General features: G+C 40.9%; 1 protein-coding gene across 2 annotated transcripts; it reads right to left on the bottom strand.

The window, feature by feature from the left end:
* Nucleotides 1-1744: 1744 nt before the first annotated feature.
* TRHR (thyrotropin releasing hormone receptor) lies at nucleotides 1745-14950 on the bottom strand. 2 transcript variants are annotated; one of them, XM_088178384.1, is made up of 3 exons: nucleotides 13825-14950; nucleotides 7415-7795; nucleotides 1745-6588 (listed from the first exon to the last, which is right to left on the bottom strand). In XM_088178384.1, exons 1-3 carry the CDS (start codon nucleotides 14617-14619, stop codon nucleotides 6583-6585), a joined length of 1182 nt encoding a protein of 393 aa, XP_088034510.1. In that variant the 5' UTR covers nucleotides 14620-14950; the 3' UTR covers nucleotides 1745-6582. The 2 variants fall into 2 exon arrangements, with proteins under 2 accessions (XP_088034510.1, XP_088034517.1); XM_088178391.1 differs by having other exon boundaries at nucleotides 7415-7609.
* Between the last annotated feature and the right edge of the window lie 267 nt (nucleotides 14951-15217).

The raw sequence follows: 15217 nt of genomic DNA, 5'->3' as shown, positions 1-15217 counted from the left end.
TAGTGCTACCCTGGTGCATTTCTATAGAGTGTTGGGTGCTCTATTATATCACATATTGCTTTAGGAAGCAGCATCCAGTGGTAGGTGTAAACACAACTATTTCAGGAGGGAAGCTCAGTGAGCTGTAGCTGGAGTTCCACGTGGCTGAAGGATGCTGAGCCCCTCTGGGCCCTGCTTTGGGCTGATGCTCTGCCAGACACTGGTGGTGCCCTGCCCTATGAGTATTTCCTCCCCACCAGCAGCCCAGCACCCTCAGCTGGCACCAGGATGTGCCCTCTGCAGTGCCCTGCTTAACTCTATACATCAAACCATCAATAAGAGCACACGTATTATAAACTTCATAGAAACTCTCACAACAAGCAGAAAAATTATCTCTTTCACTTGCAGTAAGAGAGAAATGCAGGAAGAATAGGACAATTATGCATGTTCACCAAACAACTAGCTCATCTTAGTGGTAGAAAATAAACAGATGATAAAATCTAGATCTGTTAGAGAAAGCTGAAAGAGTCAAGTTTCAAAGGAGGAGCTTAAGCTTGACTTGATAACATCTCTGGGACATCTATTCCAGTGTTTGACCACACTCACAGTAAAAGGCTTTTACCTAATGTTTAAGTGAAATTTGCTGTATTTCAATTTGTGCCCTGTCACTGAGCATCACTAAAAAGAGCCTTGGAGCTTCTGTCTATCAGATATTAATACATGCTGGTAAGATTCCCTGAACCTGCTCTTCTCCAGGTTGAAAAATCCCAACTCCCTCAGCCTCTTCTCATATGTCAGATGCTGCAGTGCCTTCATCACCTCTGTGGACCTGCACTGGACTCATCCCAGCATGTCCATGTCTCTCAGGGACTGAGAGGTCCCAGCACAGTATCCCAGATGTACTTCACCAGGGCTGAGCAGAGGGGAAGGATGCCCTTCCCTGGCCTGCTGACAGTGTTCTGTCTGGTATAGCCCAGGAGGCTCCTGGCTTTTGCTGCCTTGTGGTCAATCTGCAGCCCCCACCACCTGCCAGTGCATGGGGTTATCGTGCCCCATGCAGACAATGTGAGTTGGGTACAAACAAAAAGATTAAGAATCTCTGCCTGGGATTCACAAAAGTCAGCAAGACCTGACTGGAAATTGAGCCCTCTGTCTTTATGACTAATTGTAGAGCATTTACCTAAGAAACGAAAGGCATTAATTGGGCTTTAGTCTAGCTCTAGTGAGTTTAGCTTTTCTGTATATCCTGATCCTCAGGAGACTGTGTTTCCAGTGCATTACCTTGAGGGAAATCAGAGCAGATCAAGTAATTCCACTCATCCTCTTAAACTGGACTCCAGGAAAGTGGCTGACATCACCAGAAAAGCCCAGCAGTTCCCATGGAGTACAGGAACCAGCAATGCTGATTCCTGTACCAAGGAACAAAGTGGCTTCTGGTCTCTGCCCCTATTCCCAGGATGAGGGCGTTTTCCTCCTTTATGATTTGTTTGTTTATTTTGTTTAATGCTATCCAATGTAAAATATATAAATAATCCTTGTAACAGAGACAAGGATTTATATAAATCCCCTCCCATTTAAGCACTGTAACTACTGCTAGATTACTGGCACACTGCTCTTCCTTCAGGAAAAAGAGACTGCATTTTTTGGTATCTCATTCCCCTACAGATGAAAAAAGATGTTGTTACATTTTCTGTCCATTTCCAACAACAGCAAGACAAAAGATGTGTATTCAAGTGGTTGTTAAAAAATTTAAGCTGCAGTATAATTATCTTGCTCAACATTTTATTAGAGTAACAACAAAAATCCATTACAAATTAATCCCCACAGTAGCAGGCATCCAAGAAGTACTAAATGCTTATTTTGAACAAAATTGTTCTACATTTATCAATAGTACATTTCTCTGAGCAATTTCACAATATTTATAATAAACAAATATAAAAACCACATGAAGTGACAGAATGAAACCAGAATTCCTCTTGTTAGATGAAGAAGAAATTCCCTGTTAACCAGTTGCTCTTACATAGTTTGTTAGAATTCAAATTTCCAAGATTCAGCTCCCAAATTAATGAATTCAGGAGTCCAAATCACTTTGACTGAGCCAATTCACTGGCACTTGCTGTACCACTGTATCCCAGGAGTAATGAAAGAATCATGACAAAACATGAAAAGAACAAAAGAGCAAAGAAGCAATTCTGTCTGAAGAAGATATAAAATATAGAAAGATAATTTTTAAATTTCACTGCAATTTGTAGCAAAAGAAACAACTTTTGCAACAAAAGAAACACACATAGTGAAGAAATTTATAAACACAGGCAGCACTGTCGAAAGAACAATTTATCTTTTCACATTCTTGTAATAATGTTTTTTTTTCCAGGGCAACAGTGCCCAGATCTGGGAGCTGTGAGTGTGTATGTGATTTATGTATTTATGTATGTATGTATTTATTTATTTTTAGAATAGCTTTTTAAAACAAACAAAATCGTCAACTTCCAAAGTGACTGACCCAAGCCTTCACTGTTAGCTGGGGAGGTGCTGCAGCAGTTCCTGAAACAGAATCAGTCCTTCAGTCCATTTCGCTGGGTAATTGTTTTGGAAGGGATGCTAATGAGATCTTTATCATTTCACTTGTGTCATCCATTTCCACAGGAGCATCATAAACTCTTTTACAGCACATTGGAGCTTCTTTGATATATCCTTTACTCTGAACTCGGGGAGGTCATGTGATAATTTAAACCAAAGTGTGTTACAAATACACCTGACCTTTCTCAGCTGCACAGTTTACCTTCACTGAAGGTTCTGAAATCCCAGCATTTCAGAAAGGAAGCAGCGCAGCTCCCCAAGCCAGATGCAAAAGCAGCACCTCTTCTGTTACATTCTGGATAAATTTCTAAATAAAAGTCCAATAAGAATGCAATCCTTTACATGAAAGATGTTAATAAAGGTATAGGCATGGATTTCAATATTGCGACCAAGCAGACAATTCTTTCAGACTAAATGTTGCAAAAGAATTTGCTATCAACAAAATAAATATATGAAGATAGTTATATTACTGCAGTCAGTAGTTGACATCCAGCCACTCTCACTTCTAGCAAAAAAAAAATTGATATAATTATCAATAAATTTAAAACCACAAAACTTTTTTTTAAAAATACATGCTCAAATATATGATTTACAACATCTGACTACAAGACAAATGATTGATTGCTGTTCTAAACAGAAGGACAAACAGAAACAGTCACATTAGCACTATGTCTGAAAAACTTTTGTATCTGTATATAAAATTAGCATGGATTTCACAACTAACATCTATAAAGATACAGTCATATCACATTTTCAGTTAAAATCACACCTTAATTTAAATATGCAATTTCAAATAAAGCAGTTTTGCACACAATTTTGCAATCATAGTATTTTTGCTCAAATAAATATCAGAAAGAAATAATTTATTTTCATTTTTGTTATTCCTGGTGATGGTAGATGAAAAGTCACTTACATAGATTTTAGCCCTTGATGAAGAATATGAGCTTAAGTATCTCACCTGAGCATCTGGTAGAGCAGAGGCTGAGAAAGCAGACAGTTACTTTTTTAACAAAAAGGCAAATAAAGGAGAGAATTCACTTCTGGTACTGTTGGTCTATAAAAGCTGTAATTCAGTCTGTGTTCTGAAAGCATTGAGTTAAAAGTGTAAGTTTGTATTACTGCTATTATACAAGCAGTTTTAACCCAGCCAGTTGTGCTCCTCACCAGACAGACAGGTTTCCATGGAATGCTCTCTTTGCCTGCTTCTAGTCCTGCACATCTTGCTTTTTAAGTAAGAAAAGCAACTAGTTCTAGCACCTCTTGAGAAATTCTGGAAAGTGGAGCCTTCTCTAAAAGCACTGAATAGACGCCTGGCTGAAAACAGCATGTGAAGAGCAAAAGGAATTCCAGGCATCAGCTCCACAGCTCCTCCACAGCCTCTCCCTCCAGCTCAGAGCAGGAATCAGCTCCCAGAAGCTGCAAACTCTTCCGATGAAGCCAGCACCACTTGCAAAGTCAGACAAAGACTTGTCTCAGTCAGACACAGGAACTTTACTTAGAATGTCTCTTGGCTAAGCAACCGTAAATTCCTGTGTAAGGTTCACGGATAAATTAATTTCTCTGCGTCCGGTGCTTTGGAGAAAATGTTAAACAGGTTGTGGTATCTCTCCTTGACTTTCCCTTATCATGGCAAAGTGTAGCTTTAAGAAAGTGCAAGCAGTAAAATGCTGTGGAACTCGGTATTTTCACATCAAGCTCTACAGAGGAAAGGTTTGCCCAAAGTGCATGTCACAGCTACAGACTATTTTGATGACAATGTATACAATACAATTGTATTCATGACAAATTCAGTACTTGCTAGGTACTAATTTGAGAATACATTGGTATCCTTCTCTCTGACTCTTGAGCCCTAGCCAACTTTGCTTACTTGGCTGACACATGACTGTCATTTTAGTTTTTCCTTATTATTTCAAAAGCAGTCTGGACATTGCCCTTCCTGTCCTGTGGGGGTTCAGACATCTGCACAGAAATAGATCCCACTGCATGTGCCTGCCTGGTGGCCTGTGCTGCTCAGACAGCCAGCCTGGCAAGCTGGGAAATGCAGAGAATTTGGGAAAGATTGCAACCTGGCCTGCATGGGTCCTGCTGCTGGCTCTGCTCCAGACAAAGCTCTGCCAGCTTCTGGAATTCTGTCAACACCTACACTGATGGTTAAAACCTCCTTGCTGTTGGTCCCTTCCATGCCCTGCCATCACTCTGCCAAGCTGGAAAGTGCCTGTGGAGCTCTCAAAAGTAAAACAGGAGTTAAAGCAAGGAAGCAGAGCAGGATACAGACTGCAAAATCCCAGAATCACAGAGTGAGTAAGGTTGGAAGGAACCACAGTGGATCATCTGGTCTAACCTTCCTGCTCAAGCAGGGTCATCCCAGGGCACATGGCACAGGACTGAGTCCAGATGGTTCTTGAATATGTCCAGCGAGGGAGATTCCACAACCTCTCAGGGAAATTTGTTTGCTTCCTCCTTGCCATTTAGAGAATGCCCAACAGAGTTCCTTGGAGGCAGCAGACACAGGTTCACGGTTTTAAGATTAAAATCTGAGGCCTATCAGGGTGTTTTTAGTTCTCTTTAAGTTTGCAAACATAGTTGAATATTAGTGAAAGTGGCTTGAATTAGGGAAGCAGCTGTGTAGCCAAAGAATACTGGATAGGAAAGCCTCACAATACTGTAGAGGCTACCTCTTTCACCCACACTGGGCAGGTTTGTGACTCTTGGGGATGGGGCTGTGCAGGGCTGGGACCTGGACTTGATGATCCTTCTGGGTCCCTTCCAAATCAGCCTATTCTAAGATTCCGTGAATTGGGCTTTTTACAGGTTTTTAAATGTCATGTACAAAAGATGTGCAAAATGTTAATGACAAACAGGACTACACAGGCACTTTCCTGAGCTTCTGCTGCACTGAAGTGAGAAAATGTACTTCTAGCAAGAACAAGAGCTGGTCTAGAGCAAAGCCAAAGCAATACATGATATTTTGTCTGCAGCTACATCAGGGAGACTATGGCCCCAGGCTGCTTATCATGGGCCTGTGTGGGAAGAGCAGGGAAGGGGCTGTGCTGCCAAGTAAAAAGACATGATGATTTCTCTTCTGACAACACTTTATGTCCTAAAGTATTCTAACAGATAAAGTTTGAGACAAAATATTTTTAAAGTGTCATTTTTCTCTGAATTTTGCTCTTTTCCCCAGATATTATCAATATTAAACTCTAAAACCCTTCTAGCACTCTTAGACATAATTGGTATTGAACCAAGATAAAAGGAGCTGGTAAAAGCCTGCTGCATACTCTTCAATATTTGTCAAGTTCCAACAGGATTCAGTAATAGCTGGGACTTACATTTAAAGTGGTACATCTATAAACCCAATTGCTGAAGAAAATAAGATAATTAAAATCCTTCTTACTCGCTTTTTAATTTGTTTGCTCCCTGCTGCAAATTCATTGAATGGTCTTCCTATTTCATGCCGCTCAAGGTAAAAAGGAACCAAAGAAAATAAAGATTTTGTGCTATTTGCCATCAGATACCTGTTTGTTGAAGCCTGCTGTGATGACTGCAATGAGATTTGCATGGAATTGGGATGAGGGAGTCACTGGCAGGTAATTTCTGCTATTAGCAGCAATTTTGGCTGCTGTTGGAAGGTCCCCTGGCCACTGCCCAGCACAGGCACACATTAGAGCAGCTCCTCTCCTCACTGCCCACTCTGTGTCCATGGAATGTCCTGGCAAGCCTTGCTCATTCTGAGATCACAGACAACTCTTCAGTTAATGGGAAGAAGGATTTAGGTATTCTACTGAAGCCAACTCACCTGCTTAAAGTCTGCTTGTGTTAACTATTTCATTCAGTTAGCCTCAATAATATACTCTTTTCACTCCCCAAGATGCTGCATTTCCTTGTAGAGCAGATGCAGTTATGTAAAGAATTATTGTAGCTTCTGCAATTCTGTGAGCAGAAAGGTCCTCACAATTCACACAATTGGTGGGAGCAGAGCATCCAAACGTCTCATATGGCTGCATACACAGAAAAAGTTGGGCCTCAGGCCTGAAAATGAGGAGAGAAGAAGCAAACAGAGAAAAAATATTTTACATTCTCATATCATCTGCAAAACCAAATGAAAACTAAGCCACTTTGTAGATCAGCTATATTTTTAGGATCTAAAATATATGAGTTCACAAGCAGCATTTAGGTAGTATTGTATAAAAAAGCAGCATGTAAATAGTAAAGAGCATCATCAAGAGAACTGAAGGGTCAAAGAGATGTGCTACACACAGGGATGCTTGCAGGTAGCACAGGGGGCTTTCAGCAGTCTCAGGACGAGAGTGCTGGTGTGTGGGACAGCCTCTCCTCAGCACCAGCTCTGTGGTAGCACCAGGCTAGTTAACCCCAGCTGGAGTCAAAGGGGAAGGCAAGAAAATCCCCACTGCCCTCCCTGCAAGCAGCCAGAGCATGCCCAGAGGAATCACTGAGCCCAGACACCAACATCACCCTCCTTCCACATGTGTACATGAGGCACCACGCCTGAGAACCCCTTTCTGATGCTCCACTAGAGCCCACTGTTCCTCAGAAAAGGTTTAATCTGATTGTTTCTCCCCATCCTTCCCCATGCTTTAGATCCTCCAAGTCCCATCAGGCTTGGCACAAGGCACTTGGAAAACAACTTCCACAGCTGGGCAGCTGTCCCTCCCTCCCTGCCTGCCCTGCTTGGTGCATGGCTTGTCACTGTCAGCCTGTCCCTGTCAGCCTGTCCCTGTCAGCCTGTCCCAGCCCTCTGTGGTGCTGAAAGCTGCCCCAGCACAGCCCCATGCCCAGCAACATGCCCTGCTCCTGGAGGACCCCACAGCAGACACTGAAATGTATTAACTGTTACCTTGGATGACAAACAGGTATCACCAATGGACAATTTTGCAGAGGACAGGTAGGTGTTGGTAATATCTTCCAGCTCAGTGCTGAAATGATCAGAATCCTTGATGATGTTATAATTTAGGGCCATGCTGTAACTGGCAGGTTTCTTCTCCTGTTTCTGCTGGTAGTTGCACAGTTTCCTGAAGGCTGCTCTGAATTTCTGGGACATGAGATTATAAATTACAGGATTGATGGCACTATTTAAATAAATACAGATCCTGCAAAATAGCAGGAACCAGTTTTCTTGGAAGGGCCTGGAGAGAAAGGAATTGACCACAACCAGGGTGCGGTAGGGCATCCATAGGAATGCAAATAGGATCACAACCACGGCCAGCATCTTGGTCACCTGAGGGAACACAGGGAGACACAAGAGGGGCACAAGGTCAGTGCTCCCCTTGGAATGAACATGTTCATTCTTACACCTCTAGGGCCAAACCAAAACTCTGGACATATCCTTCAGCAGGAATTTCTGATGAATATTTGATTCAGAGAGGTTTTCTACAGTTGGAAATACAAAAATCTTGGCTTCAAATTCTTCCTAGTTGTTGTTAAATTACTCTTTCCAGATGATACCCCAGTAAGATAACTGTTGTAGACCTTAGACATTTCCACTTATGCTGGAAGAGGATGTTGATTCAAACGGGAAAAAAAGGATAGAAAGTATTTTTTTCCAAACACATTAGATCTCTTCCTTTAGACTAGTATAGCCTGTATAGTAATTGAACATGAAGCCTTTTTAAGTTATCTGGTTTAACAGTCAACCTAAAACAATTTCCCAAAGCAAAAAGTAAGGGAAAAATTTGAACAATTAAATTAATTTCAATTCCTCAAATCCTCAATATTTAATTAGATCTTCATTATTTGATGTTCACTCTGAAAAGTCAAATAAAGTTTACAGAGCCAGGAAATAAAGGATTATCAATGAAATTTGGTTGTTATAAGAACTTTTTTCTATTATGCAATTTTCTTTTGAAAAAAGAAAAGAACAACGTTTGGGAATACCCAGGATAGCTGCAATGAAGTGAATAAGAAATAACAAAACATTATTTAAACCCACTTTATAACGAGTCTTTTTTTTGTAAATAATTTAATTCTAGTGTAGACAGTATTCAATAGCTTCTACATTAAAGAAAGTTTAAAAGATATTAATAAAGAAAGTAGAAAGTAGACAGAAATGTGACATGGGATGATACGGTGGCACAGCCTCATGGAAGTCAGGAGATAACTTGGTTAACTGTGTGAAATAGAGAGTATTGGCACACATTTTGGTGAGCTACAACTGCTTCTTTTGACTGTAGATTGATAAGAGTTTCAAGAGGAGATAATTCCACCAAGATCACTCACAAACACATGCTTGTTTTAGAAGTGGGATTTAATTTGAAGTTATGAGTATATAATTCTCCTGTCTTCTGACCAGATAAGCTCATTGTATAGAAACCTGCCATCACATTGCCTAATGAATGTATTTTCTCTATCTATCTAGAAAGACACACTTTTAAGCCAATTTGTTTGGTTGTTATAGGTATTATAATAAAGAATGTGACGAAAATCAAAGTTACTCTACAAATTGATGTATTTTATCTCTTTATCAGTCTTTAAATGTACATATTCAAAGGCTGGAATTCTATCTTATAGTTCTCCTCCCCTCACCCTTTACAGCTGTGTTCAGCAGAAGTAAAAAATAGGACTGAGAAATACTATCTCCTTTTTTGTCACTTGACTAATACATTTCCTTATGACTTCTAGACTATTTTTTTCCTAATTTTCTGTGCACAGTCATTGTAGTAGAGCAAAATACAAATGTGAATGCTCCAGGTAACTCAAAATATGATCTCTCCTTATCTCTAATTCTGAAAGGGCCATTCCTGTGAACATGGTGGCAAGGAGAGAGTTGATCCAGGACTGACCCACTCTGGCTCTCATCCCTCCAGTTCAGCTCCACCTGTGCCTCCAAACAGCAAATCCATTCAGTGGAGAACAATCATTCACTGTAGAAAATAATCCATATTTAAAGGAAGAAAGCCACCACTTGTGGAGCCTGGGTGAACAATGGGACAGAGCCAAACCAACAGATGGATTCCATCAGCTCAGACATTCAGTGCATGGCAGCCTACAAAGCATCAGAGTATTTTGCTACCAGAAGCTCAGCAGGGCACTCTATTATAGTACCTACCAGTCACTGGCAATTTACATTTCTTTCAGGAAAAATTGCTCAGATGATCATTTGCAGTGTTGCAGCTATCAGCTTGAATCTGGACTAGAAGCAAATTATTCTTACTGTCAAGAAGGGGATAATTCAGAGTCACACAATTAACACTGTACAGCAATGAAAAAAGACTGTTACTCCTCAAATGACTGTATCCCATATACTGCAAATATATATATATATGTACACACATATATATAGTATATGAATGTTTGCATGTATATATGTACTAAGAAAGTTTTTAGCTGAATTTGTGTATATTGGTATTTGCATTGTCTTTCTAACACCATAAGCTTCTGCTACTGGAAACTAAGCATTCTGTAGAGCTGTTTTTCATTTTTCTCAGGTCAATGAACCAACTCATGTACTCATATGTCTCCACTGAGTCTACTTTCAGTGCAAGAGAAGAGGCAGAACCCATGGGTGGCATCTCTTGGTGGTTCAGTCCATGCAGGACAATGAGGAGAATTCACTATAATCTTAAACTGTCTGCAGTACATATCCTTCCAAAGCTGCCAAAAACCCCAATTCTCTCACAAGATCTCTATTGCCTGTCAGAAAGTAAGTTTCCTGATCCATCTGGCCAGTTGTGGCTGTCTCTGAGACACACAATGAGGCCCCGAGTTCAGGTAGCTATTTGCTCATTGGTAAATCTTCTAAAGCTGGCTCTGGAGTGGTTCTTCATGCCCAGCTACCTCAGACCATGACCCCTGTGCCAATGACAGCAGCTCTGGCAAGCCTTACTTTGTCACTCCACTGCAGGGTGAGGCACCACTCAGGGCTTCTGACAAAAATTCACCTCAATTTGCTTTATACGTGAACCCATGATCTAAATACATGACTGAGGTCAAAGCTGCATGCTTATCCCTACCAAAAATAAATTGTTTAGAAGACAGTTTGATCCTCTTTAAGTAAAATGCCATATGCTTTTCTAAATCACTCAATTTGAAACATAATTAAATATATATTGGGAGGAGGATAACTGTTTGACGCCAGTGGAGTGCTAAGAAGACAAATTTTAAAAGAACATATTTTTTATTACCTGTAAGCATACACCAAAGCTCCCTGAAAGCAGCAGCACTACATCCTTAATTCACTGCTCGGGTAAAGGCAAGCATACACTGATTGCTCTTTTCTTGTGGATGTGCACTGTATGTCCTGTGCTCAGCGTACAAATTATTCTTAGTTAGGGAGAGTGAAAATACGGTGAAAAGACTTTGAGCAATTTCATCTCAGTCCAAATTTCAAGTGTAGTTTGAATGATAGCAAAGTGCTTGAGATTGAATATGGTCCTGGCTGCATATAAACATTCTTCAAGCTCTATCTTTTTATTTCTGAGGATGTTCTAAAAAATATTTAAAATACATTTTACTAAACAGAGTCCCAATATTTTAATTCTGAAATAGTAATCCTCATTTCCTTCCTGTTCCAAAAATTCTAAGGAAGTGTTTTTATTAAATATTTTGATTATCCTGGTACAAGCAGTTTAGCATTGCTTCCTTCTTCTTTGAGTATTAATCTTTCTTACACTGATTGTAAAAGCAATAGTCACTCTGGTGTTTTAAAGCCATGTAATAACATCTTTCTTCTTGTGCTTGGTCATGTTCATTGCAACCCACAGAGATTGTATATCCCAGTCCATGATTTCATAATCAAAAAGAAATGTGCAATGAGGGGGAGGAGGATTAAATAAATAGAAGGATTAATGTCTTGATATACTAACAGCAGATATACTAACAGCACAAGTGAAACCAAATGATAAGATTGAGGATTTCATGTAAGCCGTGCAAAACTTATCTTGCACTGCAAGCTGGAATCTGTGCTTGTCTGCTGTGAGAGAACAGAGGGATTTCTCTGGTGAGCACATCATCACAGGCTGCAACTCCAAGAGAGGATTTCTCTAAGGGGCAATCTATCTGTTATAACTGACCATGACAGCCACGATGACCTAGATGATTTGGTTGGACTAATCAACTAACTTTGTGACATACACATACTGTTAAGTGAGCTGGATTCCATTTCAGGTATAAACCAACATATTTGCTATGTAAGGCTGCATTTATTTTTCTTAGTCCCCTTGATATCTGAGGAAAGTAGGAATTCCTTTGGGGGAAGTATGAAACCTACATGCAAATACGTAATTCAGTATTCATGTTATGAATGGAAAAGAACAAAACTGGGATCAGTGGGCTGCAGGAACCATACTGAAACAGAGAAAAAAGGTGAGAAGGAAGGAGTGACAAGAGACCAACCTCTGCAACCTGACTGCTGCACTCTGGCCCCACACTGCTGGTTGCAGCAGGGAAGGGACTTAGAGTAACTTGTGGCTATAACAGTGGGCAATAAATTAGCAATATTAATTTTCATCAAGTCTGCACTGTCCATGACAATAACTGATAGTTTGTCTGCCTGTCCTTGTCTTGGATCATGAAGAATAGGAGCACTTCCTTTTTTCTCCCCCATTCTCAGCTAGACCCAACCCCCCTACAGAAACATACATATATTTAATATTTTAGAAATATTCTAGGATAAATATGAGAACTGCTACAGAAGTAGGTACATTTTCAGTCATCTTTTCTACAGATCACATGCTGGATATATTACTCAATCCCTGTAATGCAACCACAGATCTGAGAAGACAGAGTTTCACATTTCAGCAGGACTCACTGTCAGGCCAGACTGTATTGTCAGCTATACAGGTCCTTGTCAGCATGGCAGGACATTTTCTCTTTTGTGTCTTACTAACTGTTGAGATTCTAAATTTTTTTGAATATGTACTTGTTTTTTTCTCATTTTATACCACTGCCCATCTTTTGCATGCTGCTGTTATACAAAAAATATTACTAATTATGCCACACTGTCCTTGCTTTGCTCCCTGTGTTGTACTATAAACAAATTCTAGCTTTACTTAAAGCAGCCTCAATATAAGTTATCAGGTTGCTTAGGATTTTAGAGAAAGTCTTGTGGTCTTTACAAGACATAAAAGATATCACATTATAATCTTCACTTTTTGATTTCATAATATAAGTGTCCATATTCATCAGTGTTCCATGTAAAAAATTTGCCTTTTTCAGGTGATACTAAGCACATGTAATCAAGCATAAAGTGATATTGAGAACTTGAAGAGCAGATTATCTTCTTCTACTAATTAATGGACAATGAAAACCAACATTAAACACTTCCTATCTGACCATTAACTATAATTGGCAACATAATTAAATATAACCTATCCCTCATATTTCTGTTGTGTTTCCCAGCATAGCTCTATGCTCTCTGAGGGCTTGGTGCTCTTGAAGATAGCTCAGTTAACTTTCGAGGTCTTTGCCATCTCTGTGAAAAAAGAACATGATCCCGCTCATAAACATTAGCAATTGATGCAAAATAAGAAGAACATAAAGAATAAAAAGAATATCCCCAGAGTCAGCTGCAAAGGATGCACCCTGTGTTTCCCATCACTGCACCAGCTGTGGTACCTGCTGCACATCATGTGGTTAACTGCAAATAGCCAGCAATTAACCTACTAACTATTTTCCACTGGTATTATTACACACAGCACCATACATATTCAACAATATAAAAAGAAACTAGTCAAATTAATTTTGAGCCACCAATACATAAAAATATTTTATGAGAGACAGAGTAACAAAGATTTTAACATTTACAAAGCAATTTATATACAGACTTCCTTAAACAGACTTTACACAGGAGAGTTAGAGACAGGAAAATTTACAGCTTGACTACATTTGCTGATTGACATAGTGCCTTAGCTGGGACTCAACCTCAAGTCTCCCAAACTCCCAGGCTAGTTCCTTCCCTTCAAATCTCAAAAATATGTCAAGAGTCACTTTGTATATTTGAAAAGATTACTAACAAGCTGTAATATAAAGAAATTATAGTTAAAAATGTTTCATTCGTAATTGACACTTCCTAATTGCTTTCTGATATAGGAAATAAAATACTCTCTTTTTTTTGGTCCTTGCAGTAGATAATAATGTACAGGCAAGAAAAAATATGTATTTTTATGTATATGTGTATCACTGATTTTAAACTTGACTACTTAGGAAAAAGAAAGGAAGAATATATTTTACCTCTTTCCACAGCTTCAGACAAGTGAGCTTTAAAACAAGTGGTTTAGGTTTCAGACAGCCATTTCAAATAGTTGTTCCTACCTGCCTTCGAGAAGCAATAGTGCTATTGAAACTCCTGTTAGGCATCTTGCAATTCACAGGCTTGCTTTGGTGAGCCACATCATTCCTCCAGGTCTTAGAGTTTTCTTTTGGGTCTGAAGGGATGGGGTTCAGGAACAGTATTCTAGCAATCAGGCCATAGAGGACAGTCGCCAGTACCATTGGCACAACGTAAAATATGCCGAAGTCCATCATGTAGATAGGAGAGTAATAGCTCCTGGAGACCTTGTAGCCACAGGACACAACAGTAGTCTCTTTGTAGGCTACTGTATTAAGGTCTAGCAAGAAAAACCAGAGCATACAGTATATGGAGGTGAAAGCCCAAACAAAAATAATGATCTTTTTGGCTCTTGAAAAAGTGCATAGGAATTGAGCTTTGATTGGGTGGCAGATGGCAATGTACCTCTCAATGGTGAAGGCAGCGATGGAAAAAGAAGAAGCGTTGATTCCCAGGTACTGGAGATAAGTGATGCAGAGACACCCCACGTAGCCATACACCCAGGATCTGTAGAGGCTCTCTGTGATATTGGGGAGCCCTGCAGCCACGAGCACCATGAGATCTGCCACGGCCAGGCTCACCAGGTAGCAGTTAGTGGGAGTTCTCATGTGCTTGGTTCTGAGGACCACCAAAACCACCATGATGTTGCCCACGATGCCCAGCCCGCAGATGAGGAGGACCAAGAGGATGGTAACCACTTGATATTCAGCTGTGATGATCTCCTGGCTTGACAGTGGCAGCCCAGTCTGGTTCTGCTCGTCTCCTGTGCCATTCTCCATCTCCACCAGCCCACTGCTGCTCCTGCCAGCCCTCTGTCTCAGCACCTGCTCTCCATGGTCCCCTGCAAAGGGTCAGTGGAGCGGACTGGGCGTGATCTGCAGCCCCAGAACACGTTCTCCATGTGGTCACAGTCCCATTCCTGCACCGTCCTCCACTCCTAAAGCACCTGGACTTTCAGTCTTTGTAAAGCCAGCTATCAGGTGGGTTAATCCCTCTGAGACTCCAGCTCACTCGCACAGGCTAAAAGGCTGTTTTGTCCCAGCTGGACTGAGGAGGCACTGATGAAACCCCAGCCTGTGGAGGTGGGAGTTTCCTGCCAGCTGCCGAGCACCGCCCGGGCGGAGTTGCTCCAGCCCCGCGATTCCCGCAGCCCCGCGATTCCAGCCCCACCATTCCAGCCCCGCGATTCCAGCCCCACCGGCTCCAGGAGGAGCCGCAGCTCCCCGAGGCTGGGGACAGCAGCACGAGTTAAACGAGAGGGGTTTGGGAAGCTTTTCTGCTTCTCTCTCCTCTCTCTCCCTGCTCTCAGACAGCTGTCATGACAGCATCGATCCCATTGATCCACACTGGCAAACAAAGGAGAGCTGACTGGCAACA

The sequence above is a fragment of the Sturnus vulgaris genome, chromosome 1 (assembly GCF_052056855.1).
Source record: "Sturnus vulgaris isolate bStuVul1 chromosome 1, bStuVul1.hap1, whole genome shotgun sequence".
NCBI classification, from domain to species: Eukaryota; Metazoa; Chordata; class Aves; order Passeriformes; family Sturnidae; genus Sturnus; species Sturnus vulgaris.
Note: the sequence above shows the minus strand (reverse complement) of the source record. Positions and strands in the feature narration are given on the sequence as shown.

Coding starts and splice junctions, on each gene's coding strand:
- TRHR (XM_088178384.1), bottom strand. CDS start 14,619: ATGGAGAATGGCACAGGAGACGAGCAGAACCAGACTGGGCTGCCACTG. Junction 7,796..13,824: donor CTATTGCTTCTCGAAGGCAG/GTAGGAACAACT, acceptor GTGTTCCCTCAG/GTGACCAAGATGCTGGCCGT.